The sequence below is a fragment of the Phocoena phocoena genome, chromosome 7 (genome assembly GCF_963924675.1).
Source record: "Phocoena phocoena chromosome 7, mPhoPho1.1, whole genome shotgun sequence".
Classification (NCBI taxonomy): domain Eukaryota; kingdom Metazoa; phylum Chordata; class Mammalia; order Artiodactyla; family Phocoenidae; genus Phocoena; species Phocoena phocoena.
The window spans coordinates 3,394,113-3,421,661 of NC_089225.1; the positions used below are offsets into that span (position 1 = coordinate 3,394,113).

At 43.7% G+C, this 27,549-nt stretch overlaps 1 protein-coding gene across 1 annotated transcript; it reads right to left on the reverse strand.

Moving 5' to 3' along the window:
- On the reverse strand, positions 1-25,668 carry FAM168B (family with sequence similarity 168 member B). Its single transcript, XM_065880986.1, has 5 exons — positions 25,599-25,668; positions 16,808-16,891; positions 2,206-2,348; positions 1,897-2,074; positions 1-113 (listed from the first exon to the last, which is right to left on the reverse strand). The coding sequence occupies exons 1-5, from the start codon at positions 25,666-25,668 to the stop codon at positions 1-3; spliced, it is 588 nt and encodes a 195-aa protein (XP_065737058.1).
- Between the last annotated feature and the right edge of the window lie 1,881 nt (positions 25,669-27,549).

Sequence of the window (27,549 nt, forward strand, 5' to 3'; positions counted from 1 at the left end):
TCACCACTGGGGGGGCACATAGCTGTAGGTGGGTGTTCCTGGGGCCCGATACGTGGGCACGGTGACGGGGTGGGGGGCGACAGGAGTTGGGGAGTGGGCAGTCAGCAAGGTACCTGGAAGGAAGAGCAGGCATCTCAGTGGAAGGCAGCACCCCACCACTGCTCCCTCTTACAGGGGAGCTCCCGCCCAACCCCCGTGGCAAGGCGGGAGGCAGACAGGAAGAGGGGATGGCTCTGACCCACAATGCTCTCAGAACTCTTGATTATATACAAGTCAAAGCTGTATAAACACAGCAAGCTCGCATGGATAGCATGTCTGCAGAAGCCTTTGGGCCTCCTCTCCATAGAAGCATACCGTATTATTTTTCCAGATGAGGTGATAAAAAGAAAACAAAAATATTATTCGGCCTTAAAAAGGAAGGGAATTAGTCACATGCTACAACACGGATGAACCCCGAGGACATTATGCTCAGTGAAATAAGCCAGTCACAAAAAGACAAATTCCGCATGAGTCCACTTATACGAGGTCCCTAGAGGAGTCAAATGGACAGTGACAGTAAGGAGAATGGTGGTTGCCAGGGTCTGGGCCAAGGGGAAGGGGGAGCTGTTTAATGGGTACAGAGCTTCAGTTCTCCAGGACGAGAAAGTTCTGGAGATGTGACACCACAGTGTGATAACACCACTGACCTGTACACTTGGGTTGTGGTGGTAATAAATAACTGGAAGAGAGGGAGAGAGGGAGGCGGAGGGAGATTCCCAACTACACGAGCTTCTGAGTACCGTAAGCTAAGCATGTTTTCCCTGAAACTGCAGAAAACTCGGCTGTGTCCATTCACGGACAAGCACCACCTCGAAGCTACGGCCTCACCCGGCAGCCCTCCTCTCCCCCCTCCTTCCTGCCTGCACCCACACCAGGGCACCCACACCAGGGCCTGCCATCCCCGCCCTCCATGTGCCGCAAACACGCAGTTTCTATCTGTGCCAGACTCTCCTCCGCCTTCACGGGTAAGTATGGGAAAACCAAATAAAATAGTGACTCTAAGCAGAAACACACATGGTATCCTGAAACACCATTCTCTCCTGACACGTTTTCCTTATACTTAAGTCTAGGAAAACAAAGAGGGAAATATATATATATATATATATATATATTTTTTTTTTTTCTAAAGACCCAGCCATGGGCAACCAAACGCATTGTGTGTACCTGGCCCCTCACCACAGACAATTCACATGCCCACAGGAGGTAACCTAATCCCTAGACATTCAGTCAAGCCCCCAAACACTCCAAGGTTCCATGGAGACAGGCCCATTTCAGCCACGGGTCTCTTCTCTCTGTGGTTTATTTTCCAGACCTAGGGGAAGCCTGGGGAGATAAAATCAATGTACGCCAAAGGATTTCTACAGGCAGCTGTTATCTCTATGAACACAAGACCGGCTTTCCTAGATTCACAGAAACATTCCCGTTCAGACAACTTGGCCTGCGCTGGTATCCCACACTGAAGGGGAGGATCAACAGGGCCAGCCCCCAGATCACAAAGTACCCCCCCTCTGCCCAAGCTCCATGTGCTCGCCACAGGCATCTGGTCACTCCTTGTCCCTACAGCCAAGTGACTCAGCTCTCCAAAAAAAGTGGCCCCATCCCATTTGGAGAGGGCTACTCAGCCATGGTCTATGGAAAAGGTACTTGGTTCATGGTCTCAACTGAAAGGAGAGCGAAGGGAAAGGAGGGGAGATAAAGAAAAACACAACATGCCACTTCTTCCCAAAAGGATCAGATGTCCTTCCACACAACCCTAGCCATGAAAAGTCAAAGCCAAGGGTCAGAGTAGTGGTGAGCTCTCCCTTTCCCCAGCCCTCATGCCATCACAGAGCAGGCGCCCCAGGGCCAAGGACTCACCCGCTGACATGGCCATAGTGGTCCCCGCCACCATGCCCATGGTGACGCCGTTGCCTCTAGGCGGAGGGACGGCAGCAGGGTACACCGTCGCCGGCATGCCGTTGGGTTGCACCACTGTGGTGTGGTGGATGACGTGAGGGGGTGCTGCATACAGGGGCTGGGGGTAGTACGTGCCTTGCTGGGGAAAGAAGAGAGACGAGGGCCACAGGGCCCCACACCCAGAGGGTCAGAGCCCCGAGGAACCGGCCACTCCCACAGCACAGTGCCCAGGAGACCCCGTAAGACACCCACAGCGCGCCCCAGGCCTACCTGTGCGTACGGGCTCTGCTGGGGGTAGGCACTTCGCACGGGGTATACAGCGGTCTGGTAGGGGCTGGGGGAGGAGGAGTACGGCGGCACCGCCCCGCTGGTGGGGGAACAGGACACTTTGTAAGGTGTGCCAGGAGTGTAACCTGAAACAAAGAAGCCCAAAGCCTCAATTCAAACCCACACTCGGCCAGACACAGGGGACGGACCAAGTGTGCAGCGAGGGACGGGGCAGTGCTCCAGCCCCAACCACAGTCGTATCTGACACCTCTGCTGAGATGTGCTTTCACTGCGTAGACTATGTGCAAGTATTTGTTTTTGGGGGGGATGGGGAGAAAGTTCTACCGAGTGCATACTTACATAGGAACAGGAAAGAAACACTTGTCCTGTCGGAATTTAAATTAGCACGCCCTTGCTGGGGCACAATTTGGCATTAAAAGTATGTGTGTCTTTTAACCCCACCATTCTACTTCTAGAAATTTGTTTTAAAGAAACAAGCACGGCACATAAAAAGATGCTCAACATAGCTCGTCATCAGGGAAATGCAAATCAAAACCACAGTGAGGTATCTATCGCCTCACACCTGTGAGAATGGCTATGAATAAAAAGAACACAAATAACAAATGTCGGTGAAGCTGTGGAGGAAAGGGAATCCTCGTACACCGTTGGTAAGAACACAAATTGGTATAGCCACTATGGAAAACAGTATGGAAGTTTCTCAAAAAACTAAAAATAGAACTACCACATGACTCAGCAATTCTACTCCAGGGTATTTATCCCAAGAAAACGAAAACGCTAATTTGAAAACATGTATCCCAATGTTCATAGCAGAATTATTTACAATTGTCAAGACAGAAAGCAACCCTAAGTGTCCATCAACAGATAAAACGCTAATTTGAAAAGATACATGTATCCCAATGTTCATAGCAGAATTATTTACAATTGTCAAGACAGAAAGCAACCCTAAGTGTCCATCAACAGATAAAGAAGATGTGGGAAACACACACATACATATGGTGGCACAGGGGAATGTTACTCAACCATAAAAAAAGAAGGAAACTTTGTCATTTGCAACATGGATGGACGTGGAGGGTATTATGCTAAGTGAAATAAATCAGAAAGAGACAAATACTGTATGGTATCACTTATATGTAGAATCTAAAAAATACAACAAACTAGTGAATATAACAAAAAAGAAGCAGACTCACAGATATAGAGAACAAACCAGCGGTTCACTGGAGAGGGAAGGGAGGAGGGGGGCAACACAGGGGTAGGGGATTCAGAGGTACAAACTACAAGGACACACACAGGGAATATAGCCAATATTTACAGTAACTATAAATGGAATATAACCTTTAAAAACTGTGCATCACTGTATTGTACCCTGGTAACTTATAAAATACTGTACATCAACTACACTTCAATTAAAAAAGAAAGAAGCATGGATTTGAACAAAGGCTGAACTGTAAGCATGCTCATCACAGTGCTGTTAATTCCAGCAAAAACAAAAGGAAAAACTTGTCAAACACCAGGGTTTTGCTAAAAAGACTTCTGGGTCTAAGGTACAGCAGGCTGAACACATACTTTTGCCTTTGTCCCCACCCAAAATGACAATAAAGCAGATTAATAAATAAAAAGACACAAAGCCACACAGATCAAGAAGAGAGAAAAGACATTTTAGAACCTAATAATTTTGGAATCTTTTTAAAAGTACAAGTGGAAAATAATTTAGCAGACTCAGAAAAGCTGTACTCTCAGCCAGCAGTGAAGAGGGTCAAGCAGCAAGCAGCCTGACACCTGGAAAGCCCCTTCCCCTAGACCTAGAAGCTGTCAGCATGTGTTGCCAGGAAGTGACGAAGGACCACGATCTGGAAGAGGGATTCAGAGGCTACCTGGTAAGCAGTAAGATGCCTGGCTCCCCTGACTCCCCATTCCAATGGAGGAGTTTTTCTCCAGGGAGGTTAAGAGAGGGTCCCTGAATTGCCACGTTCATAGCCCACTGATTTATACAGTCTAAACCACCAGCAAACTGTGGTACAACCATACAACAAAATACTACTACTCAGCAACCAAAAGGATAGAACTGCTGATACACATAACATGGGATAAATCTCAAAAAAAAAGAAAAATACAATATGCAAAAGAAGTCAGACACGGTAACACATGATATGAAACTCTAGGAAAGACCAACATAATCTACAGAGACAGAAAATCAATTAGTGGTGCCCAGGGGCCAGAGGGCATGAGGGCATCTTTCACAGGAATGAAGTCACTTGACTGTTTGTGGTGTCACACATCTGTATACATGTCCAAACACACCAAACTGTGCGCTTATAAAGGATGGCTTATATGCAAATTATACCTCAATAAAACTGCTTTCTAAAAAGTCTGAGAAGCCATTTCTCATTCACTAGAACGGCTGAGATGGCAGAGTGCTCACACGAGTTCCATGGAACAATACAACTTCTCATAAAGCTACAAATATACTTCCCATAGGGCCCAACAATTCACTCCTAGATACTTTCCCTATAAGAATGAAAACATACTTCCACAATAGGACTTGTAAAAAATGTTCACCAATCTTACTCATAATAGCCAAAAGATGGGAAATAATCCAAATGTTTATCAAGAGGAAAATGGGTAAATTATGATACATCCATATAAATACTACTCAGTATCAAAAGGCAAAAGCATGAATGAATCTCAAACCATGCTGACCTCTTAAAAGACATCAGACACAGAGCAAACACTGCATGATCTCATTTTCAACACTTAAATAAACCTAGCTATGGTGACAGAAGTCAGGGCGAGTGGTGTATGATTTGCAGCGGGTGAAAGGAAAGCCTAGGCGCAGTGGTTGAGAGTCCGCCAGCCAATGCAGGGGACACGGGTTCGTGCCCCAGTCCAGGAAGATCCCATATGCTATAGAGCGGCTGGGCCCATGAGCCATGGCCGCTGAGCCTGCACGTCCGGAGCCTGTGCTCCGCAACGGGAGAGGCCACAGCAGTCTGAGAGGCCCTCTTACCGCAAAAAAAAAAAAAAAAGTGCTCAGTATTTTGTTTTGGGTGGTGGTTACGCGAGTATGATAATTGTCAAAATCCATCCAAATGAACATTTAATATGTGGGTGATTTGCATAAATTATATCTCAAACTTAAAAATGAGCTGAGTATTAAAAAAATGAAAGTTTAAAAAATTTAAACCACTTTATTGAACTGTGTTTAGCGGTGTACTTATATTATATTTTAATCTAAAAGAGAAAAAAAGAATGAATGACTTCCAGGATATACACTAGTTTTTTCTGTTGTTCTTTTTTTTAACATCTTTCTTGGAATATAATTGCTTTACAATGGTGTGTTAGTTTCTGCTTTATAACAAAGTGAATCAGCTATATGTATACATATATCCCCATATCCCCTCCCTCTTGCGTCTCCCTCCCACCCCTCTAGGTGGTCACAAATCACCGAGCTGATCTCCCTGTGCTATGCAGCTGCTTCCCACTAGCTATCTATTTTACATTTGGTAGTGTATACATGTCCATGCCACTCTCTCACTTCGTCCCAGCTTACCCTTCCCCCTCCCCGTGTCCTCAAATCCATTCTCTATGTCTGCATCTTTATTCCTGTCCTGCCCCTAGGTTCTTTAGAACCATTTTTTTTTCTTAGATTCCATATATATGTGTGGAGTCTCAGGATTTGGAAAAGCAACGTTAAAGACAAGAGCAACGTTAAAGACAAGGCAAAAACAAATACGGTATTTGTTTTTCCCTTTCTGACTTACTTCACTCTGTATGACAGACTCTAGGTCCATCCACCTCACTACAAATAACTCAATTTCGTTTCTTTTTATGGCTGAGTAGTATTCCACTGTACATATGTGCCACATCTTCTTTATCCACTCATCTGCTGATGGACACGTAGGTTGCTTCCATGTCCTGGCTATTGTAAACAGAGCTACAATGAACACTGTGGTACATGACTCTTTTTCATTTATGGTTTTCTCAGGGTATATGCCCAAGTAGTGGGATTGCTGGGTCATATGGTAGTTCTATTTTTAGTATTTTAAGGAACCTCCATACTGTTCTCCATAATGGCTGTATCAGTTTACATTCCCACCAACAGATACACCAGTTTTAAATGATCTTTTTTTTGAACCACAAGTCCCCCTTTCCTCCAAGGGGCCAAGTCAGTCCTGGAGATCCACTGAGAACCATCATGCACTTGGTGTGCCTGGGTTCACTAAGACCTTAAATGCCATGTTTCTCATTTATTCTCCAGACTGTCCCTCATGGTGCTCATGATGAAGATGCTGGTAAAGGTGTTAATGCCCCAAAGTCACACACATCAGAGCAGGTGCTCAGACAAACCCAGATCCAGCTGCACTGAGCAATGACTCCTTTGCCCAAACCAGGTAATTCCCAAGCTCAGCTCGTATCTGTTTTCAGGAGAAAAGACCCTCACAGGTTTCCCTATTTCTGTGTTTTAGAAAAAAAATTTTGTATTGAAGTACACTTGATTTACAATATTGTGTTAGTTTCAGGTAGACAGCAAAGTGATTCCATTATACACACACACACACGGGTTTTTTTCACATTCTTTTCCATTACAGGTTATTCTAAGATATTGAAATAGTTCCCTGTGCTATACAGTAAATTCTTATTACTTCTCTATTTTATGTATCTATTTGTATCTGTTAATTCCATACTCCTAATTTATCCCTCCCCTCTCCCTTTCCCCTTTGGTAGACTGAAGTTTGTTTTCTACGTCTGTGAGTCTGTTTCTGCTTTGTATATACATTTATTTGTATTATTTTTTAGATTCCACATATAACTGACATCATATATTTGTCTTTCTCTGTCTGACTTACTTCACTTAGTATAATATTCTCTAGGTCCATCCACATTGCTTCAGATGGTAATTATTTCATTCTTTTTTATGGCTGAGTAACATTCCAACATACACACATATACCATGCCTTTTTAAACCAATCACCTGTTGATGGGCACTTGGGTTGTTTCCACGTCTTGGCTATCATAAATAGTGCTGCTATGAACACTGGGTATCTTTTCGAATACGAGTTTTTATCTTTTCCGGATATATGATCAGGAGTGGGATTGCTGGATTATATGGTAGCTCTATTTTTAGTTTTTGTTTTATTTACTTATTTGCTTATTTATTTTTTGGCCACCTAGCGCAGCTTGTGGGATCTTAATTCTCTGACCAGGGATTGAACCCAGGGCCCCGGAAGTGAAAGCGCCGAGTCCTAACACTGGACTGCCAGGGAATTCCCTATTTTTAGTTTTTTAAGGAACCTCCATACTGTTTTCCATAGTGGCTGCACAAATTTACATTCCCACCAGGTTTCCCTATATTATTTTGAAATTCATTAACTATTATATAAGTAAAAACAATGTCAAAATTTGAAGACACCAAATTTCAATACCAGTTTTGAGCTGAAAGAGAGTAGAATAAAGAGTCTCAGGATTTGGAAAAGCAACGTTAAAGACAAGAGCAGTTAAATCCCTCTCTCTAGCTGCTCATCTTCTAGTCTTTAAGAGGGACAGAAAAGGAAAGTGATAGTTTCACAGGTATATACACGTTAAAACCCATCAAATTGAAGCTTTAAATACATGTACTTAATTGTACACCAATTATACCACAATAAGGTGGCAAAACATTTTCTTTAATTACAAAGAAAAAGGTAATTATGAAAGCCACTAATTTCTAACCCTGCATTGACACTCCCAGGAGACGGCTCAGTGATAGCTCCTAATTCCCCATAAATGACTGACTACATCAGAGGAGGAATGAGGCACTGGTGCCTGGACACACTTGTGACCAGTCATGGTGATGGAAGCACTGCACCAGGGCAGAGTGCTGCCAACTGTCAGAGTGCATCACCAACATCACACGCCATTCTTGGGGCCAACAGGGCTTGTCAAAAGGTCCAGCCCTCTTGACAAGGTGTTGACTTCAGGGGAAAACCACAAGGGAAGAGACCACCAAAACAGCAGCACTGACACAGTCCTGGCTGGCAAAAGCAGGAGCAGGTCTCAAAAACAGAAGCTTGTGGATGAAGGCAAAGTAGGTCTGGACAGCTCCCTCCTCCGCGAGCTACCCTCTCCTTCCCACTTCTCGCAACCCTGCAGCAGCGGCATCGTTGAGTTAACTCACAGGGGAACACTGCTAAACGTGGTCCCACTGGCCTGAAGTAAGAGAGCCTCACTGGAGTCACTAAACTCACATCTGACCAAAAGGATATCAGGTTTTTATAAAAATGTTGGAAAATCAAAATATTCACAGAATTAGCATATTTTGAGAACAAGTGCTAGACTTCAAACTTGAAAATCACGTTCAGAATTTCTGGTGCTAGCCAGTTTTCACAGGTTAAAAGGAATCAACAAGTCCCCCCCTTTCTTCACTGTACAATTAAAAAACATCCATGACATAGATGAAACAACTGGAAATATAAATACTGATTGTAGTATTGATAGTATTAATTATAGTTATTTTTTAGGTGTGATGATATATATTTTTAAATTCATCTTTTAAAGATAATACTGAAAAACCGATGAATGTGATGTCTGAGATGGGCTTCAAAATAATATAGGGGAAAGTGACAGGAGTACAGATGGAAAAGATCAACTGTAAGCTATTAACTGCTAAGTCTAGGGCATGGGCAGGTGGAGCCCGTACTGTGTACTTGTGTATACTTGTAACTGCTGAGGCTAGGGTGTGGGTAAGTGGCCATCATCCTGCTGTGTACTTATGTATTTTTGTTATTTCAAATTTTTCATAATAAAAAGTCTTTCAAGGTGTTTTATAAAGGTTAGGTAGATTTATGGATTAAGAGAGACAAGAGACATAACAAACTCAACTTTATAAAAAATTCAACATGTAAATTTTGAATAGATCCTATTTCCAAATCTTTTTTAAAATTTTTGGGACAAATGGGCAAATCTAAATATGAAGTATAAAATGAAATGAGAGAATTACTGCTTCTGAGTATGGCAACAGTATCACAGTCATGCAGAAGAGCATCCTCATTATCTTGAGGGTCAAACTGAAGCCCACAGGACAAGTGCCAAAAAAGGCTGTAACTCTGAATTGCTTCAAGAAAAAACAAACAACAAAACGTACACACACACTCATCTTTATATGGTAGATAAAGCACATATGGCAAAATGATAACTGATGAATCTCGGTGCTGGATATTATGGACATTCACTCCACTGTTCTCTCAATTTTTCTGTATATTTGAAAATGTTTTGTAGTAAATAAGGTGAAAAAATTATAATGCCTTCTGATGGTGACACACAACTGAGAGAGGAGCTAAGAAAACCTTCCAGGAAACAACAGTCATGCAGGAGCTAAAGGGACAAGGAAGGAAGCGGCAGGGGTCCCCTGCTACTAGGAGAGGAACATAAAAGCTTTCTGAGCCTTTAAAAAGGCCATAAGCTAGGAAGGCATGGCTCTTCAGCAATCTGATCTGAAAGATAACCTGGCAGCTAGGTACTAGCTGGAAAGGCAAATAAAGGTAAAATATGCCAATGTTCAATACATGCAGCCAACCCTCTATAGAAAGTCATGGTTCTACAGGATAAAGTGATTCAAAAAAGAATGAGAAGAGAAAGGAGAACCTGTCTGAGGAAGTGAAAACACACAAGCAATGCATTCATGACCTGAATGAAAAACTGGGAGAAAACAGAGCCTCTAAAAAAGCCATCAATATTCCTAATAAGAAAGTCCATGACAATTTTGTCTCTGTTCAAACTGCAGAAAGAGCCTGGAGCTTGGACTGAAGAGAAGCTGGAAGCTGTCCACCTGAGTAAGCTTCCCAGGACACAGTATGAAAGCAAAGTTAGGAAGATCTAAGCATACAACTCTCCAGAGAGAGGCCCTCTGATTCAGAAGCACTCTTCTGGCCCACCATATCCACTAAAAAAAAGGTAAAGTCCCTTATTTACCACATTCAACGATAGGCCAACCTATGATGTCGAGCTTTTCTTTTAAGGGAGGCTAGAGGCCTACTGCTGCAGAAACCCATCCAGCAAGCCTGCGATCTCTTAATCATCTGAGATATCTTTTTAACACCTGCCTCATATGTACACTTTATTGAAGATAAAGAGATGACTCCAAGAAGCTACCATGTGTATGCATTTGTCAGAATACAATGAATGGTATATTTAAAATGTGAGCATTTCATGTATGTAAATTTCACCTAAAAACAAAACCTAAAAGAACTGTAAACAAATATTAACAATATGCCCACTGAAGTAGATGGGGAAAAGGGTCCTGACATCCACAACTTACTTCAAAACACATGAAAAAACAAGATGGACTGAAGGATGGATGGAGTAAAATATTTAATTTTAGAAGTTGATTTTAGGGACTTCCCTGGTGGTCCAGTGGTAAAGAATCCGCCTTCCAATGCAGGGGACTGGGGTTCGATCCCTGGTTGGAGAACTAAGATCTCACATGCCACGGGGCAACTAAGCCCGCGCGCCACAACTACTGAGCTCGCGCACCTCAATGAGAGCCTGCGTGCCTCAAACTACAGAGCCCACGCACCCTCGAGCCCGCATGCCACAACTAGAGAGAAGCCCGCGTGCCACAACAAAGAGCCCACACACAACTCAGATCCTACGCAGCCAAAAAACTAAAGAAAATAAATTTTTTTTAAAAAGTCGATTTTAAAAAGTTTAATTATAGAATCTTGGCAGTCCATACGTAGATGTTTACTGTGAATTTTTTTCAGCTTCTCTGTATGTTGGAAAAATAGTCACCCACTATTTCTACTAATTATAGCAACAATTTTTAATATATATTATCTTACTGCTTATTCTTGTAACTGTGAGCTATGTCCTGAACTCTTGAGAAAATTGATTTTGATTTTTTGTATGGGCATGAATATTACATCACTTTCTATCCAACACTGAGACAAATCAATTTCAAGGAAAGCAAACATGTCCTCCAGTCAATTAAAAACCAAGTGTGTATAGGCACTTTCCTTTTTGTTTTATATAACACCAGATCCACTGTCTCACACCAGAGAACCTCAACAGGAATCTTACAAACTTAAAATTAAAAAATACATAAATAAATATACATACATCTCATAGTATCCAAACTAGACACTTTGTGAAATAATATTTAGATCTGCCAACCATTCACAATACAAAACCAAACACACGCATTGCTTGGTCTTTCAAAAACACTAACAGCTTTCCAGATGCTCCTTCCCGAAAGACAATGCATAAGGGTGCCACACAGACAACACACTGGCCACAGCCTTCTTCCCCCTCGCTCTCAGCAAACATGCATCACCACAGGCTGACCTCCTCTCTGGGCAGAACTCATGCACAGGGCCACTGCTCTCAGACTGCTGTGAGGGGCCAGAAACTTTTTACATCGGAACAGATCATTTTTCCCCAAAAGTACCGCATACCACACAAATTACGTATAGTAACTTTCTGAGTATAAGACATTTATTTAGAAAATTTGGAAATTCAGAAACATATAGTATATGTGAGGAGGAACGACCTGCACCAAACACAGCATCATGAAATTTCAGAACCTGGAGACAGAATTACTACAGAGCACCAAAGAGAAGCCCAGCTCAGTCAACCAAGCATCAGAAAGGTACCGACATTCTCAGCAGCAGCAACAACAAAACTGGCAAACAGTTCGGCAATGTCCTCAAAATTCTGAGGGGAAATAACTGCTAGCCTAAAATTCTATATCCAGACAAACTAACAATGAAGTGTGAGTGCAGAATAAAATGTTTTCCGACATGAAAAATCTCAAAACTGTGACTCTCCCATATTCTCCTGGGAGATTACTGAAAAAGATCTTCCACTAAAACCAAAGAGTAAACTACGAAAGTAGACAAGGAATCAAGTGGAAGGGAAGAGGAGAGAACTCCCTGGGGTGATGGAGGAGAACGACCAGTGTAAGGCCCAGAGGACAAGCAGCCCAGGCCAGAGTAGGAGAGAGGGTTTCAAAAAGACACCACCAAGAAAAGAAACCACAAACACCTTACGTGGCCTAAAATGCTGAGAAGAGACCCCACACCTGGGGGGAAGCTGAGGGTTTAATTAACTTTGTGGTTACAGAAATCTAATAAAGGACACTAGGTCCGGGGAAGAAAAAGTAACTGCAGAAGAAAAGAGCCACTCGTTCACAGCAGTGAGCAATGCTCACCGGGTCACAGTAACAGGGGTAGGAAGGAAAATTAGGAATCTAAATTTAAACTATGTGAATGTAAACCTTTAACTTAAGTGAGAGAGAGAAACAGAGGCCATGACCCCACAACCTATTAACACACTAATGCTCTTCTCTCCTGTGTGGCCCGCCTTAAGTGAAACTTAATTTTTAAACAAACCTGGGATCTTTCCTCATGGACATAATTCTGAGCTTAAAAAGAAAGAAAGTGACATATCGTAAAGCATTTCCACTTACTAAGTATCCCTCATAAACAAGTAATAAGACCAGTTAAACACTGAAATAAACCAACAGTTTAATTAAACCATTACTTTACTAGATATATCTACACGTATACATAAATATTTGCATAACTGATTATTCTCATTTTTAAGCTTCTTTCTATTATATTGCCAAACTGTCCTCCAAAAATGTTTCCCCAATTTATCCGCCATCCAGTCATGCATGGCAGCAACCAGAGAAGCCTTTCCATCACTCCTAGCAACGTTTTCATCTTTTTAAAATATGTGCCAATGTAATATCTAAATCACCTCTTACATAGAGCTTACTAAAAAGAACTGAATGTTTTCCTGATGATTTCAGATGATCAATGCAAATATTAGTTACAGATACTCCTGGCTGTAAGCGGGAATAGAACAGAAGCCTGAATGTGCATCCTTGGTGCCTTGGGAGCTTGATTGCGTGCTTGCAGCTAGAATCCTCAATTAACACAGCTGAGGAGATATAATGATTCATTAAACAAAATGCCCAAAATGAAACATCTTTCCCAGGAGTGACACAGTCAGGATTTGAGCCATATCTTGCTAATGCTACAGCCCAAACTCTTTCCAATATACTGTTCTGATTCCAAAAAAAGACAGCCCTCTCTGGCTGCACATGTACTCAGCCTACTAGGCTTGTTCATGAGGATGAAATGAATATCACCTCCATTTCCAGATTCTGAGTGATGGAATCTTTCAGCAAAAGACATGACATCTCACAAGGTTCTCTAAAACCTCCCTATGTCACACTTGTAAGAGCTAAGAAATAAGCAGTGTTAGGGCTGCAAAAGTGTATGTATGCAAAAGCTACATACACAACCCCTATACTATACATCAGCTTTGTCCAAAAATCTGGTGGTGAGAGAACCAGAACATTGAGAAAGCAGCAGAAATGGAGAAAAATTTTGTTTAATTTTTCTATAGTGACAATTTTGGCTTACTCATCACATAAGAAAAAAAGCCCACTGAAAAAGGAAATTTAAAAATTCAAGCTATGAAAATGCTGAGGATCCCAGAAAAAGAAGGGAGCACAGCTGTAGCCTAGACTCAGATCAGGTGGCTGCAAGCACTTGCATGACACCGGCAGGACCTTCCAAGTGCCTTTTATCTTTTTCACTCACAAATTTCACATACATCTTTATTCCCAGCTTCTCCTAAAAATCTGAAGATCTGGCAATGCTGGGCGAGCAGTGTGGCAGCCGACCACTATCCAGCACCCATCAGTGGACACCCCTTTCAACAAGGCAGGCCCTCTTGGCAGCCACCGTTCCCACCAAGACCACTACTCCCACCTGCCCGCCCCAGCTTCTGGATTAGAGAAACAGCTTGAGAGCAGTCTTGGAAAAGAGGCAAGAAAGGGCCCATCTCCCTACAAGAAAGGAAACACGCAAGAGAAGAGGAATGGCACCTGTTCTACAGGTGGGCCAGAGGAGGAAACTATCAGACACCAGCACCATCCTGATAAACACCAAACTTTCCCTTCAGGGGAGCACTTCACACCCTGGGCAAGGAAAACGGCTTCACCAGCCTCAAATAAACCTGAGGCTCTTTTTGTAAAAGAATAAGAAAGTTGGAAGCTTTTAGTACATTTTTACATCAATTTGTACTCCATAGAGAAAATGAGTACAAGTGAGCTACGCTGGAGAATTCTAGAACAGTGACATTTTATGGTGGTCTGCAGCATGATCACATACAGTAAAAAACAACTAAGACTTACGCAAACATAAACTGCAATCCATTCCTACCACCATACAGAAAAATTAATCCAAAATCGGTCATAAACCTAAATGTAAAACCTAAAATTATAAAACTTCTAGGAGAAAACCTTTGTGATGCTGGGTTAGGCAAAGATTTCTTAAAAACGATACCAAAACCGTGATTCATAAAAGAACAAGATGATAAAGTGAACTTCATTAAATTTAAAAACTCTTGCTCTTTTAAAGACACTGTGAAGAGCCACAGACTATGAAAATATATTTGCAAATCATATATCTAATAAAGAACTCTCAAACCCAACAATTAAAAAGAAACTTTAAAAGTGACAGGCAGAAAAAGATGTACACAAACACTTAACCGAAGACACACAAGTGGCAAACAGGCACATGAAAAGATGTTCAACATTATTAGTCATTAGATAAGTTCAAATTAAAACTACAGTAAGATATCACTACATATTCACTAGGATGGCTGAAATTAAAAAGAATGACTATATCATGTATTAGCAAAGATATAAAGGAACCTGAACTCTCCTCCACCGCTGGTGGGAACATAAAATAGCACAACTCCTTTGGAAGAGTGTGGCAGCTTCTTACAAAGTTAAACATATGCCTGCCTTAAGAGCCAGCCACTCCACTCCTCTGTATTTACTCAAGGGAAATGGAAGGGTATGTCCACATAAAGAATGTACACAAGTATTCACAGCGGTTTCATGTGTGACAGCCTCAGACTGCACACAGTCCCAGTGTTCATCACCCGGTGAATGGGTGAGCAATTTGTGCTATTTCTGTACAATGCAATACTACCCAACAATAGTAAGAAACGAACTACTGACATACACTACAACATGGATGTCAAAAATTATCCTGAAGGAAAGCCAGTCGCCCAGAAAGGGCATTCAATATGATTCACTTATACAAAATTTTAGAAACTACAAACGATCTGTAGTGAGAGAACACAGATGAGTGATTTCCTGGAGCCTAGGTGAGGTCACAAAGGGGCAGGAGAAAACTTTTGGGGATGAGGGATATGTTCACTCTAGACTGAGAAGGTGGCATACATCATATCAAGTACCCTTTAAATATATGCAGTTTACTGAACGTCATTCAGACCTCCAGAGAACTGTTTTAAAAAAGTTAAACAAGATGAGATGTTTCACAAAAGGAAATGGTGGTGCCATGTGGCCCTTAAACAATCTACTGAGTAATAACGTAATACTGCTTGTCCCAGGGAAGGGATGTTCCATAACAGATCCCAAAAGATGGCACAAAGTAGCAGGTTCTCTAGTTCTTGGGGGAGAAAGAGTGTGAATAAAAGCTATGCAAAAACAAAACAAAATCTCTTTTGGAAAGAACAGGTCAATGTGTCAAAGAGCTAGGGATTTAAAGTTGGGACTCTAGGCTTGACTGTGTCTTAGTCGTGGGAAACCTTCATAACTGTGAACATTACTCTGGTATAAGTGCAGGGAACGTGAAGTCAAGGAGAGAAAGCTTGGGAGCAGGAAGACCAAGCTAAGAAGGTCTTTCTCTGGGTGTGAGCTACAGGGTAAACAAAGGCAGTCAGAGTGGGAATGGAATGCGAGTCATGGACAGAAGGGCCACAGAAGGAAGGAAGAATTTTATGATTATCAAACTGGAAGAACTCAAGAAAAGGACACTGCTGCTGTCTCCTCTCCTGTCAAGTTAACCATGTGAGGCTAGGGGTTCCGAGGGACAGAGAAGCACCCCAGCAGACCCGTGAGGCTGAGCCTTCAGGTCAGAGTGTAGGCCACCATTGCTGCAGCAGAATCACAAAGTCCATCCTGGGTGAATAAAGCCTGGAATGAGCCAACACCAAAATGCAGGCTCAAAGAGGAAAGTCCCATTAAAAAAAACTGTCTTTACAAGGACCAGACCCAATCAAATTCCACTTTCAATTGTACCACTTGATTTCTAAAATCTGAAACTATTCTCATGCACCTTACATAGAAAACAAGACTTTCTTTTAAAGCCATAATCAAGGTGCTCAAGTTCTAGAGAGAAATCAGTTATCTCTAAAAATGTTAGCAACATGGAAATTCTACTTATTAACATGGCAACATGATCTTTAGTTTCTAATAATCAACACTATTTCATAAATACATACATGTTCTGGCACAACTAGTTACCTGTAACAAGCTATGATTGGAATGAAGATCCGTGTTGTGGAAGGACGCCAGAAATGCAATATATTGATACAAAACTTTACGTGCAATAAGAATTAAGCTTTTATTGTACTTATTAAGAAGCCTAATTTTATGAACCAATAAATCATTTCAACCCCAAATCCCAATTCTATAACCACCCTTCTCAAAATCCATCCACTTGACATTCTCCCCCAGCCACATAGACAAAGCACTTTTGCCACCCAGCACATACGGCCTGCATACCTGTTTGGAAGGTAGGATTCGCTCCAGGGTACATGTTGGGGGAATAGGCAGGAGCTGCTGCTGCATAGCCCATGGGGAAACCAGCTGGAGAAAAACAAAGAACAATGTGATTTTAAAACCAGGGCTCCCACAGACCCAGCTGTCCTCAGCTTCTTCACCGCAACCCCCAGACTGACTTCAGGAGCCCAACAGCGCTATGGGTGCTGAGCAGGTGGTCTCTACTTGTCTCTCCTCAGAGCTGTGATGGGTCACAACCATAGACGAGTCTTTTAAACCTAAGAGTATAAATGCTTACAACTTTCTAAATTAAAAAAATTTATTTGACAGAAACTGAATCAGAATGAAGTAAAAAATATATATATCCTCAGCTGAAGTCAGAAAACTCTCAATTCTTCTGGCAGTTTTATTTTCGATTCTAATCGCCTAATTTATTACTTAGCAAGAGTAATAAGAGTGTTGCAAGCTTCACATGCTAAACGGGCTCTAACCAGCACCATACACAAATGGAACTGGGAAAAATCTAATCACACATTCCGTTTGCAAGCAACCCGACCTTTATTAACACAAATGAGGAATCCTTAATAAGACTAAACTACAACCACTAATTGATCACGTGAACACAACAGAACCATCAAGAAAGACGTTAGTGTTTCAGCCAAAGCCAGAGGGGCGGACTTCCCTGGTGGCGCAGTGGTTGAGAGTCCACCTGCCGATGAGGGGAACACGGGTTCTGTGCCCCCGTCTGGGAAGATCCCACATGCCGCGGAGCGGGTGGGCCCGTGAGCCATGGCCGCTGAGCCTGCGCATCCGGAGCCTGTTGCTCCGCAACGGGAGAGACCACAACAGTGAGAGGCCCGCGTACAGCAAAAAAAAAAAAAAAAAAAAACAGGAGAGGGGCCTCAGTTATTCGCTGCAGGTCCCTCACATCTCTCAGCTCGATCCACTCACCACGCAACAATGGGGCCTTAAAGAGCCTTCTCTACATTCAGGGCACAGAGCCAAGATGACCCAGGTTTGCTAGTCTTTACTACCTACACAAATGGTTGCGAGAAGCTGTAATCCCTCCAGAAAATTCTAACCTGCAGGGTTCCAAATCAACATGGTTGAGAACCACTGTTCCCTCCCACTCCTGTCCATCTTCCCAGTCACAGTACTGTCCTCCTGAAAATGCCCCTTGGCGAGTACCATGGACTGTCTCCTCCAACATCGACTCTACCTCCTTTCTGGCAGGCAGGGGCTGGCAAGCTAAAAACTACACTGCCCAGACTCCCCCTCTTGCAAGAGGTTGGAAGTGATCCCAAATCCCAATCACTTCATAAAAACAAAAACTTAAATACCACTAGCTGTGTAAAAAAGACTTAGCTTTTTACAAGAAATATACTTGCCAATTATTTAGACAAAGGGAAAATACACTTAATATATAAATAACTTTTAAAGTTAAAAAAACAAAAACCCAAAAGAAAACGGAAGACATGGACAGAGAGAACTGCCAACTACCATTTCTAACTTCAGGCTGGCACAAATCCAAAAGCTGAGGACACGCTTTCTTGGCCAGGTTGTGGGGTAAACAACAGTCTCACACCCTTCTGGTAGGAGTGCAAAGCAGTAAAAATCCTACGCAAGAAGGGAAATCGGCAGTACCTTTAAAATTACATCTGCGTTAGAAGATGTGGTATACCTACAACGGAGTATTACTCAGCCATTAAAAAGAATGACCATAATGCCATTTACAGCAGCATGGATGTACCCGGAGATTATCATACTAAGTGAAATAAATCAGACAAAGAAAGACAAGTATCATGTGGTATCGCTTATACGTGGAATCTAAAAAAAAATATATACAAATGAACTTATTTACAAAACAGAAACAGACTCACAGACTTAGAGAAAGAACTTAGGGTTGCCGGGGGGAAGGGTAGGGGGAAGGGATAGATTGGGAGTTTGTGATTGACATGTACACGCTGCTATATTTAAAATAGATAAGCAACAAGGACCTACTATATAGCACAGGGAACTCTGCTCAATATTCTGTAATAACCTAAATGGGAAAAGAATTTGAGAAAGAAAAGATACATGTATATGTATAAGTGAATCACTTTGCTGTACACCTGAAACACAACATTGTTAATCAACTATACTCCGATATAAAATAAAAATTTTTTAAAAGAATAACAGGAAAAAAAAATCACATCTGCATTTACTCTCTCCACTGGCAATCCCACCTCAAGGAATCCACCCTGAAGATAATTTTCACAAACACTATCAACTGCAGTATTACTGGAATAGCAAAAGACTTCAAACAACATACCCATGCAAAGACCTGGTTGAATAAAACTATGGAAACCCCCACAAGATGAAGGGTTACGCAGCAGTACTATGTATTATAAAATACAAATAAGAACAAGGCAAACCTTTGTGAACCGACAGGGAACAATCAAGAAGCTGACAAAGCCAAGTGACCACCACCACCTGCATCTCGATTCCAGAAAACCACCTGCCATTCGGCTGGGGGGAGGAGGATGTGGGAGGAGAGCCTTCAGCAGCAGGGCTTTGCAGGGCCACTTCTGCCTGCCGAGGCCTCCTCTAACTGCCAGTGCCGCCCCAGGGCTCCCCAATGAGCCCGCTGACACTGCACGCCCGGGTCAGGCTCCCACACCCAGTACTGCTTCCACCCCACCAGATCCTTTCAAGCGTTACCCACCCCTACAACGTCTGAACTCCTAACTCCATCTCAGGGTCCGACACCCTCGTGCAACAAAGGCGAAATTAGAATACATGGACATAGTTGGCCTGGGAGCATGATATGTCTGTGTCCCCTCCAAAATTTACATGTCGAAACCCTAATCCCCAATGTGATGATATGTGGAGATACTTAATCGTGGTAATCATTTCACTACATGTACATACATTAAATCATCACATACACCTTAAAAAAAACCCATGTTGTACAACCTAAATATATACGGTTTTTATTTATCAATCATACCTCAGTAAAGCTGGGGGGAAAAAAAGATCAAGCAATGTGCTGTGTGGTTAACAAAGGAAGATATCAACCTGATTACCTATCATTTTTAATACACTTGTTTATTACATTCCATGAAAAAAACACTAGGAATGGCAAGACACAGGACCTTATGGGTGAAACAGAAAAAGATAAACTGAAAATACAGACCATGGGTGATCCACAGACTGCAGTCAGCCAACAAGGTCTTTAAATTGTGTATTTCTTATGACTTAGAAAACTAGAGCTCAGGTTTGCTCCAAGACGCCCCTGCCGTTTAGAAGAGCCGTGCGGGGGAGCTTTGGTCCCTTTGGTCCCTCGTCTAACCCCTGCCCTCCAGTGCTCCGCCAGTGGGTGGGGAGGGGCCAACCTGTGCATCCGGCAGGGAATCCAGGAGGGGGAGCTGCAAAGGACTGGGTGGGGTTGCGGAGCTCCTGCTGCTGAAGTCGGGGAAGCGAGGGAGGGGATGTGGGGGTGCAGGGTCCCAGAGCTGGACCCACTGCGGTGGGATGCAGCCTCCTAGCCTCCCCTCCCCCACTTTACAGTAGGTTCCAATAATATTTAATTGCATCTCGGGCTCTCGGGCTTAAAACTCACCCACAGGCTCGCAGGTCCCTTGACTGTGCTCCTTCCTCTATTAGATAAAGTATGGGGGGGGGGAGGACGGGACACCACAACAACAGGGAGGGGACTGGAGGGACCCCTGAAGTGCTGGCCTCAGCTGACTAAAGAGGTCGGGACCCACACTGTCACAGACCCCTGTCAGAGGACCCCTTAGGGCGGAATTGAGGGGGACAGTTAGGAGGTGGTCTGTGTCAAGCGAGCATGGATCACCATGGGGTGGGGAGCACGCTGACCCCTGAGAAGTACTGTTAGAAAGATGCGTTCCTCCCTCCTCTTGAAGGATGTGGGTGGGCTTTAAGGCTCCAGTCCCCGCCACACGCTCTTTCCAGGCCCGACTGCACCTCTGGCGCCGGCCTTGTTAGCCTGGCTTCCAGTCCTAGAACTTGCCAGGCTCTGGGGGAGAATCTGGGCTGCTGAGAGGGTCGCTGGGGGCTCAAGCTACCCCTGGGTTTCGCAAGTGGAGGGAGGAAGGGTGAAGGCAGTAGTGGGGTGGGGCCGGGAGGGGTGAGTGCCCCGGGAGACCCTGAGAGAGAAACACCCCCCGCAAGCCCCTGCCCCCTGCCGCTGAGCCGGATGCCCGAGGCTTTCCGTGTCTCTGGGAGGAGCCCTGCTTCTTCACCCCTGTGCTCAGAACCCTGCGGAGGCAACTCCTCACCCTCCGGCTGCTGTGCCACGGTTTTCCTTTAAATGTTGTTCTTGGCTCATTTGGCTTTCAGTTCCCTAAACAGCAGTTTTGAGGTCTCCAAGCTATTTAAAAGTGTTCTCCTTAAAGTGAGACTAAAGCCCACTCTTCTGGAAAAACTACCTTCACTTCAGAGGAGATATTTTTTCCTCCCCATTTCTTCCTTCTACCGCCCTCTGAACAATCAAGCCAAAGTCAAGCAGCTCTGTGAGCACTAAGCAAAGATAAACACAAAGAAAATCACATCTAGCCATTTCACAGTAAAAACAAAGATATTTTAAAAGCAGCGAGGTCGGGGAGCAGGGGGGAGGGAAGGGATATACTAACTCCAAAGAAACAAAAATAATTCTGACAGAAACGGGAAGACAATACAACTGCCTTTAAAGTGCTGAGAGAAAATAACAGCCAACCTAAAACTGTATACTCAGTATGGTAGGCAAACCCCGCCCCCCCCCGAAGATACATCATCAAATCCCTGGAACCTATAAATGTTACCTTATTTGGAAAAAGAGTCTTTGTAGACATAAGTTAAGGACCTTCAGATAAGATCATCATGGATTACGGGTAGTGGAGGCCTAAACCCAACGCCAAGTGTCTGCATATGAAACACAGACGAGAAGGAGATGATGTAACCATGGAAGTAGAAGCCGGAGTGATGCTGCCACAAGGCTATTCATGTCACGGAATGCTGAAAGCTTCCAGAAACTTCCAGAGGCAAGAAATGATCCTTACCTCGAGCCTCCAGAGGGTATGAGGCCCTGCCAACACCTGAATTTTGGACTTCTGGCTCCCACAACTGTGAGAGAATAAGTTTCTGTGGTTTTTAAGCCACAAACTTTGTAGCAATTTGTTATAGCAGCCACAGAAAACCAACAGACTCATCAAAAATATGCTCCAAAAATGAAAGCAAAATAAAAACATTTCACAAACTAAAACAAAATTCACTGCTAGCAGACATGCAGTAAAAGGGGAGAGGAGGGGAGGGGAGGAGGGGGAGACGAGGGAGATGGGGAGGGGATGAGGGGAGATGGGGGAGGGGAGGGAGGAGGGGGAGGGGAGGAGGGGAGGGAGGAGGGGGAGGGGAGGAGGGGAGGGAGGGGGAGGGGAGGAGGGGAGGGAGGGGGGAGGGGAGAAGGGGAGGGAGGAGGGGAGGGGAGGAGGGGAGGGGGAGGAGGAGGGGAGGGGGAGGAGGAGGGGAGGGGGAGGAGGAGGGGAGGGGGAGGAGGAGGGGAAGGGGAGGGAGGAGGGGCAAGGAGAGGAGGGAGGGGAGGGAGGAGGGAGGGGAGGGAGGAGGGGAGGGAGGGGAGGGAGGAGAGGGAGGAGGGAGGGGAGGGAGGAGGGGAGGGAGGGGAGGGAGGGGAGGGACGAGGGGAGGGACGAGGGGAGGGAGGAGGGGAGGGACGAGGGGAGGGAGGAGGGGAGGGACGAGGGGAGGAAGGAGGGGAGGGACGAGGGGAGGAAGGAGGGGAGGGAGGAGGGGCAGGGGAGGAGGGGAAGGAGGAGGGGGAGGAGGAGGGGAGGGAGAAGGGGAGGAGGAGGGAGGAGGGGAGGAGGAGGGAGGAGGGGAGGAGGAGGGAGGAGGGGGAGGAGGAGGGGAGGGAGGAGGGGAGGAGGAGGGAGGAGGGGAGGAGGAGGGAGGAGGGGAGGGAGGAGGGGAGGGAGGAGGAAGGAGGGGAGGAGGGGAGGGGAGGAGGGGAGGGGAGGAGGGGAGGAGGGGAGGGGAGGAGGGAAGGGAGAAGTGGGGGAGGAGGGGAGGGAGAAGGGGAGGGAGGAGTGGAGGGAGGAGGGAAGGAGGGGGAGCGGAGGGAGGAAGGAAGGAGGGGGAGCGGAGGGGGATGGGGAGGGGGGAGGGGAGGGGAGCAAAAAGTGCTATAATCTTTAGAGTCATCACTAAATAGCAAAAGAATTTTTCAAAAATTAAAAGAAGGAAAAATTTAATGAAAAATACTTGGTTAATCCAAAAGAAAGTGAACAAAACAAAAAAACCCAGGTGCTATATCAATTAGAAAATAACAGTAAGATGGTGCATATGAACCCAATTATTGTCATTCCTCAGTATCCTAGGGGTATTGGTTCCAGGTCACAATACCCAAAATCCACGGATATGAAGGGCTGACCACATGTCAGTTACCATATTACTACAATTAAAAGATGAAGTTGTTGGGAAGTGTTTCTTTTTTCCCATTAAATGTAAATTTTAGAAAGTTATGGACAAGTCTCTCCATTTACTAGTATAAAAGTATAATATGGTATAAAAGCACTTTCTTTTCTTGTAATGTCTCGTTAGTTTTTGGTACTGAAGTTATGCTAGCCTCAAAATTCTGTAGGCACATTATTTAACTCCCACTCCCATTCAAAATACCTAGAGTGGTTACTAGTTCCTACACTAAACCCTTGCTGATCTAGAGAGTTTTATGAAAGTCAAGGAGACTAAAATACTAAAACCAAGAAAATAGTTAAGACAGGTATAAAGAAATGGATAAAATAAGAAGAAACGATAACATTTTAAACAGATTTAAAGTTGCAGAAATTTTCTTTTAAATGTAATTTTAAGACCAAAAAACCCCTAAAAGAGTGCACATGGGAGGGAGACGCAACAGGGAGGAGATATGGGGATATATGTATATATATATGTATAGGTGATTCACTTTGTAATAAAGCAGAAACTAACACACCATTGTAAAGCAATTATACTCCCATACAGATGTTAAAAAATAAAATAAAATTTTAAAAAGTGCACAGAACTGGTATGACAAGCAACCAATGTTTCATTATAGGTAATGCTAATACCATCAGGTTTTGCCTATTCCCTGGTTTCAGATTTACACAGGATTCTCTTCAGCTATTTAGCCTTCTGTTTAAACTAGTGTTAATTCGTTAAAGACAGTAGGCCTTATCACTAAATCACCTTTTATCAATTCTGGAAAATTCTGGCACTCCTTTTCTTCTAGTCTCTCTACTTGGTCCTTCTGCACCTTTTAATTCTCCTCAAAACTTCTCATCCTAACACCTCTATTTCTTAACCAGTCTGTTTCCCCCTTTCCTTACACTGCATTCTGGTCCTCCCTTTAGCAGTGTTTTATCTGCAGCTTAACTTGAATTTTGTTCAAATGCCTTTTTTTTTCCATTTAAGTTCCAGGTGGTTCTTTTCGATATGATTCTTTCTTTTGCATCTTCAGTAATTCTAAACATGCTTGTGTGATATGGTTTTTACCTGTTTTGTTCCTGCTGTCTATCATGACTGGTGACTCTGACATGACGAATAACATCACAGTGTTCTGTAATAATTTTGACTTGTAGGTAACAGGCAGAACTTTGTGGGAAACCCACACAACCTGGGTTGAGAACATCTGCCTCCACAGCAGTTCTGCACCTGCTATTGTCAGGTGCTCAAGGAATAGTGCCGCCTAGAGACTTTTTTTATGTTAGTTTCTCGATGTATGGACCTCCTGGGACGGACAAGTAATTCAAAGTAGAGCCTGAAACATCCCTGAATAGTTACAAATTCTTAGAAAAGGGTTCTCCCTTCCCAGAGCCCAAGCAGAAACTGAACTTCCCCATGGAGCCAGTGCATGGATTGTTTAGTCTGCCTCTCCAATGTGAGTATCACCCCCTGGAGCAATCAGACTGATGAGGGGTCCCACTCCAACTCCCAGCCTTACAAGGGCCAAAGGCCTCAATTTCTGTCCCCAAATAGGTTGCTAAAACCCACAAATAACAAATGCCCCTAGGACAGGCGCATCAACTCAATGGCCCAATGCTCTGGTTTTTATGTCGCTTTCATATTCAGCGGCAGAAATCTCTTACTTTCCTGCAAGTTCAGTTAAACGTTTTTGAAATGTTTTATTTAACTTCCCAGGGGTTTTTAGCAACGGGGTTTTAAGAGTATCTGTTCCACCATATCATCTAAACCCACAATTGTAATACTACAAATAACTATTCCTTTCAATTAGGACGACAATTTGCTATTTTTGACCACCAACTCCTATTCCCCCAAATTGTGCTTCACCCCCTCCATCACAGCCCATGTTGGACGAGCAGACTTCAGTGAGGTGGGAACACGACTCAGGCCTAAATTCATCAGTAGACTGCCCTCCTGGCCCCGGGTGCTGGCGTGGAGGGAACAAGATGAGAGCCAGAGCCAGAGCCAGAGCCAGGTGAAGAGACTCACAGCCAAGGGAGGGGCTGAGCACCACAGAACCACAATGGTCAGAATGGGACCCACACGGAGAGGACACTGAGGAAGCGGAGCTGAGCACAGGAAGCAGAGAAACTAGACGCCAATCCCCACCCTTGACGCCACCAGATCAGCCTTTGACCAAAGCCAGACCAAGCTCCTGATTTTTCAGTTCCGTGAGCCAATACATTTTCTTCCCTATCTAAGCCACTTGAGCTGGGTTTGTCCATCGAAAGCATTCTTAGTGACACAGAAATTCACCACGTGTTCAAAGTTCAATAATGGAAACAAAATTTTACTTGCTTACCTGGATAACCAATTCCTTTGGCATTTGCATAGGGAACCCCAGAAGAACCCGGGCTATAAACAGGATTCATGATTTCAAGAACTAAAAAGGGAAAAAAAGTGATTTAGCCAAGCACTTTTGTTCTCAGGTTTTTCTCCATCATCAGTCTCAAAAGAACAAGAGTCCTTTCTCTAGCATATAATAAAACAAGGCATTTCATGCTGCTGCCAACCAACAGAGAACAGAAAAGGAACGCCAAAGTCCTAATGGGTGCTCACCAGGACACTACAGGCTTTCCTTTATAACTCTCTTCGGTCCATCAGAGGCTAAGGGAAAAAAGTGTTCTCGGTGTCCCTGCTTAAAACTGTGAAAAAATATCTATAAATAATCTAAATGTCCTTATAACAGAGAACAGTCTTAACCAGATCTATCCAGAGCATGAAATAGCATGCAGCTGCTTTTTAAAGTGTTTAAAAATACAGATTGATATCATGGTAATTGGGGGAAAAAACGGTACAATACTGTAATGCAGTATGCTCCCAAATTTGCACCTACACATATGGGCATGTGCACCTCTAGCACAAACAGAAAAAAAGTCTGGGAGGAAATTAAAATATCAACAGTGATTGCCTCTAGATGGGGTGGTTTAGTGTTCGCTTTGCACTTTTGTCTATTTCTGAAATAACTTAGGTTAAATATATGTCTATTTCCTAAAAAAAGACAGATGAGCACAGCCCAGCAACTCTATTAACCCATTCTATAATTCCCAACCTTTTTTTTTTTTTTTTTTTTTTTTTGCGGTACACAGGCGTCTCACTGTTGTGGCCGCTTCCGTTGTGGAGCACAGGCTCCGGACGTGCAGGCTCAGTGGCCATGGCTCACGGGCCCAGCCGCTCCGCGGCATGTGGGATCTTCCCGGACCGGGGCGGGGCACGAACCCGTGTCCCCTGTGTTGGCAGGCAGACTCTCAACCACTGAGCCACCAGGGAAGCCCAATTCCCAACCTTTATTGCCTGAAAAGTTCAAGAACTTGCACAGCTACAACCATGGTTTTATCCCATCCTCTGAATTTTTTATCACCCAGTGTATTCTTAAAGTGTGAGCTAAATTAAGACTATTCAGTATTCCCTGACTTACGTGGCAGTAAGGACAACAGGGATCTTAAATTTAAAAATAAAAACAGCAATGGGGGGGGGGACAGGTATATGGGAACTCTGCACTTTCTGCTCAGTTTTGCTGTGAACCTAAAACTGCTCTTTAAAAAAAGTCTATTTAAAAAGAAAAACAGGCAGTTCCCTGGTGCATAGTGGTTAGGATTCTGGACTTTCACTGCCGTGGCCAGGGTTCAATCCCTGTTTGGGGAACTGAGATCCTGCAAGTTGTGTGGCATGGCCAAAAAAAACAAAAGAAAAACATAAAATGTACACGTATTTGCTTTAGTGTCTGCCTTCCCCACCACATCCTCAGCTAGAATGTAGATAGGGAACTGGAACTTAGCCCTATTTGCAGTAACTTCAGCCCCAATAACAATGTCTTACACACAAAAAGGTGCAACTACCTGCTGACTTTCTAAAAAACACATGCACCTCAAAACACTCTAGGTATCAAATTCCATTACAAAGGCAAAATGCAAAAACAAACCACTTCATATTTTCAGCTCACCTGACTCAGAATATTTACAACCAAGCAGTTCAGTAGAAACTATACCTGGTCAAGTCCTTAGCCTTTGTAACAAGTTCTAAAGTCGAAATAAATTGGGGATATCAGTGATTGATATTGATACTCATTACCTAAGTAATTATCTTATTTCTTTAACTTCCAAACCAAAGACAGAGATACTTTTTGAAGCCATGACATCCAGAACCACAGCTAAGAGAGAAGTCTAGATCAGTGCTGTGCAACAGTACTTTCTACAAGGATGAAGATGTTCTCTATCTGTGCTGTTCAATATACCATCCGTTAGCTACAAGTA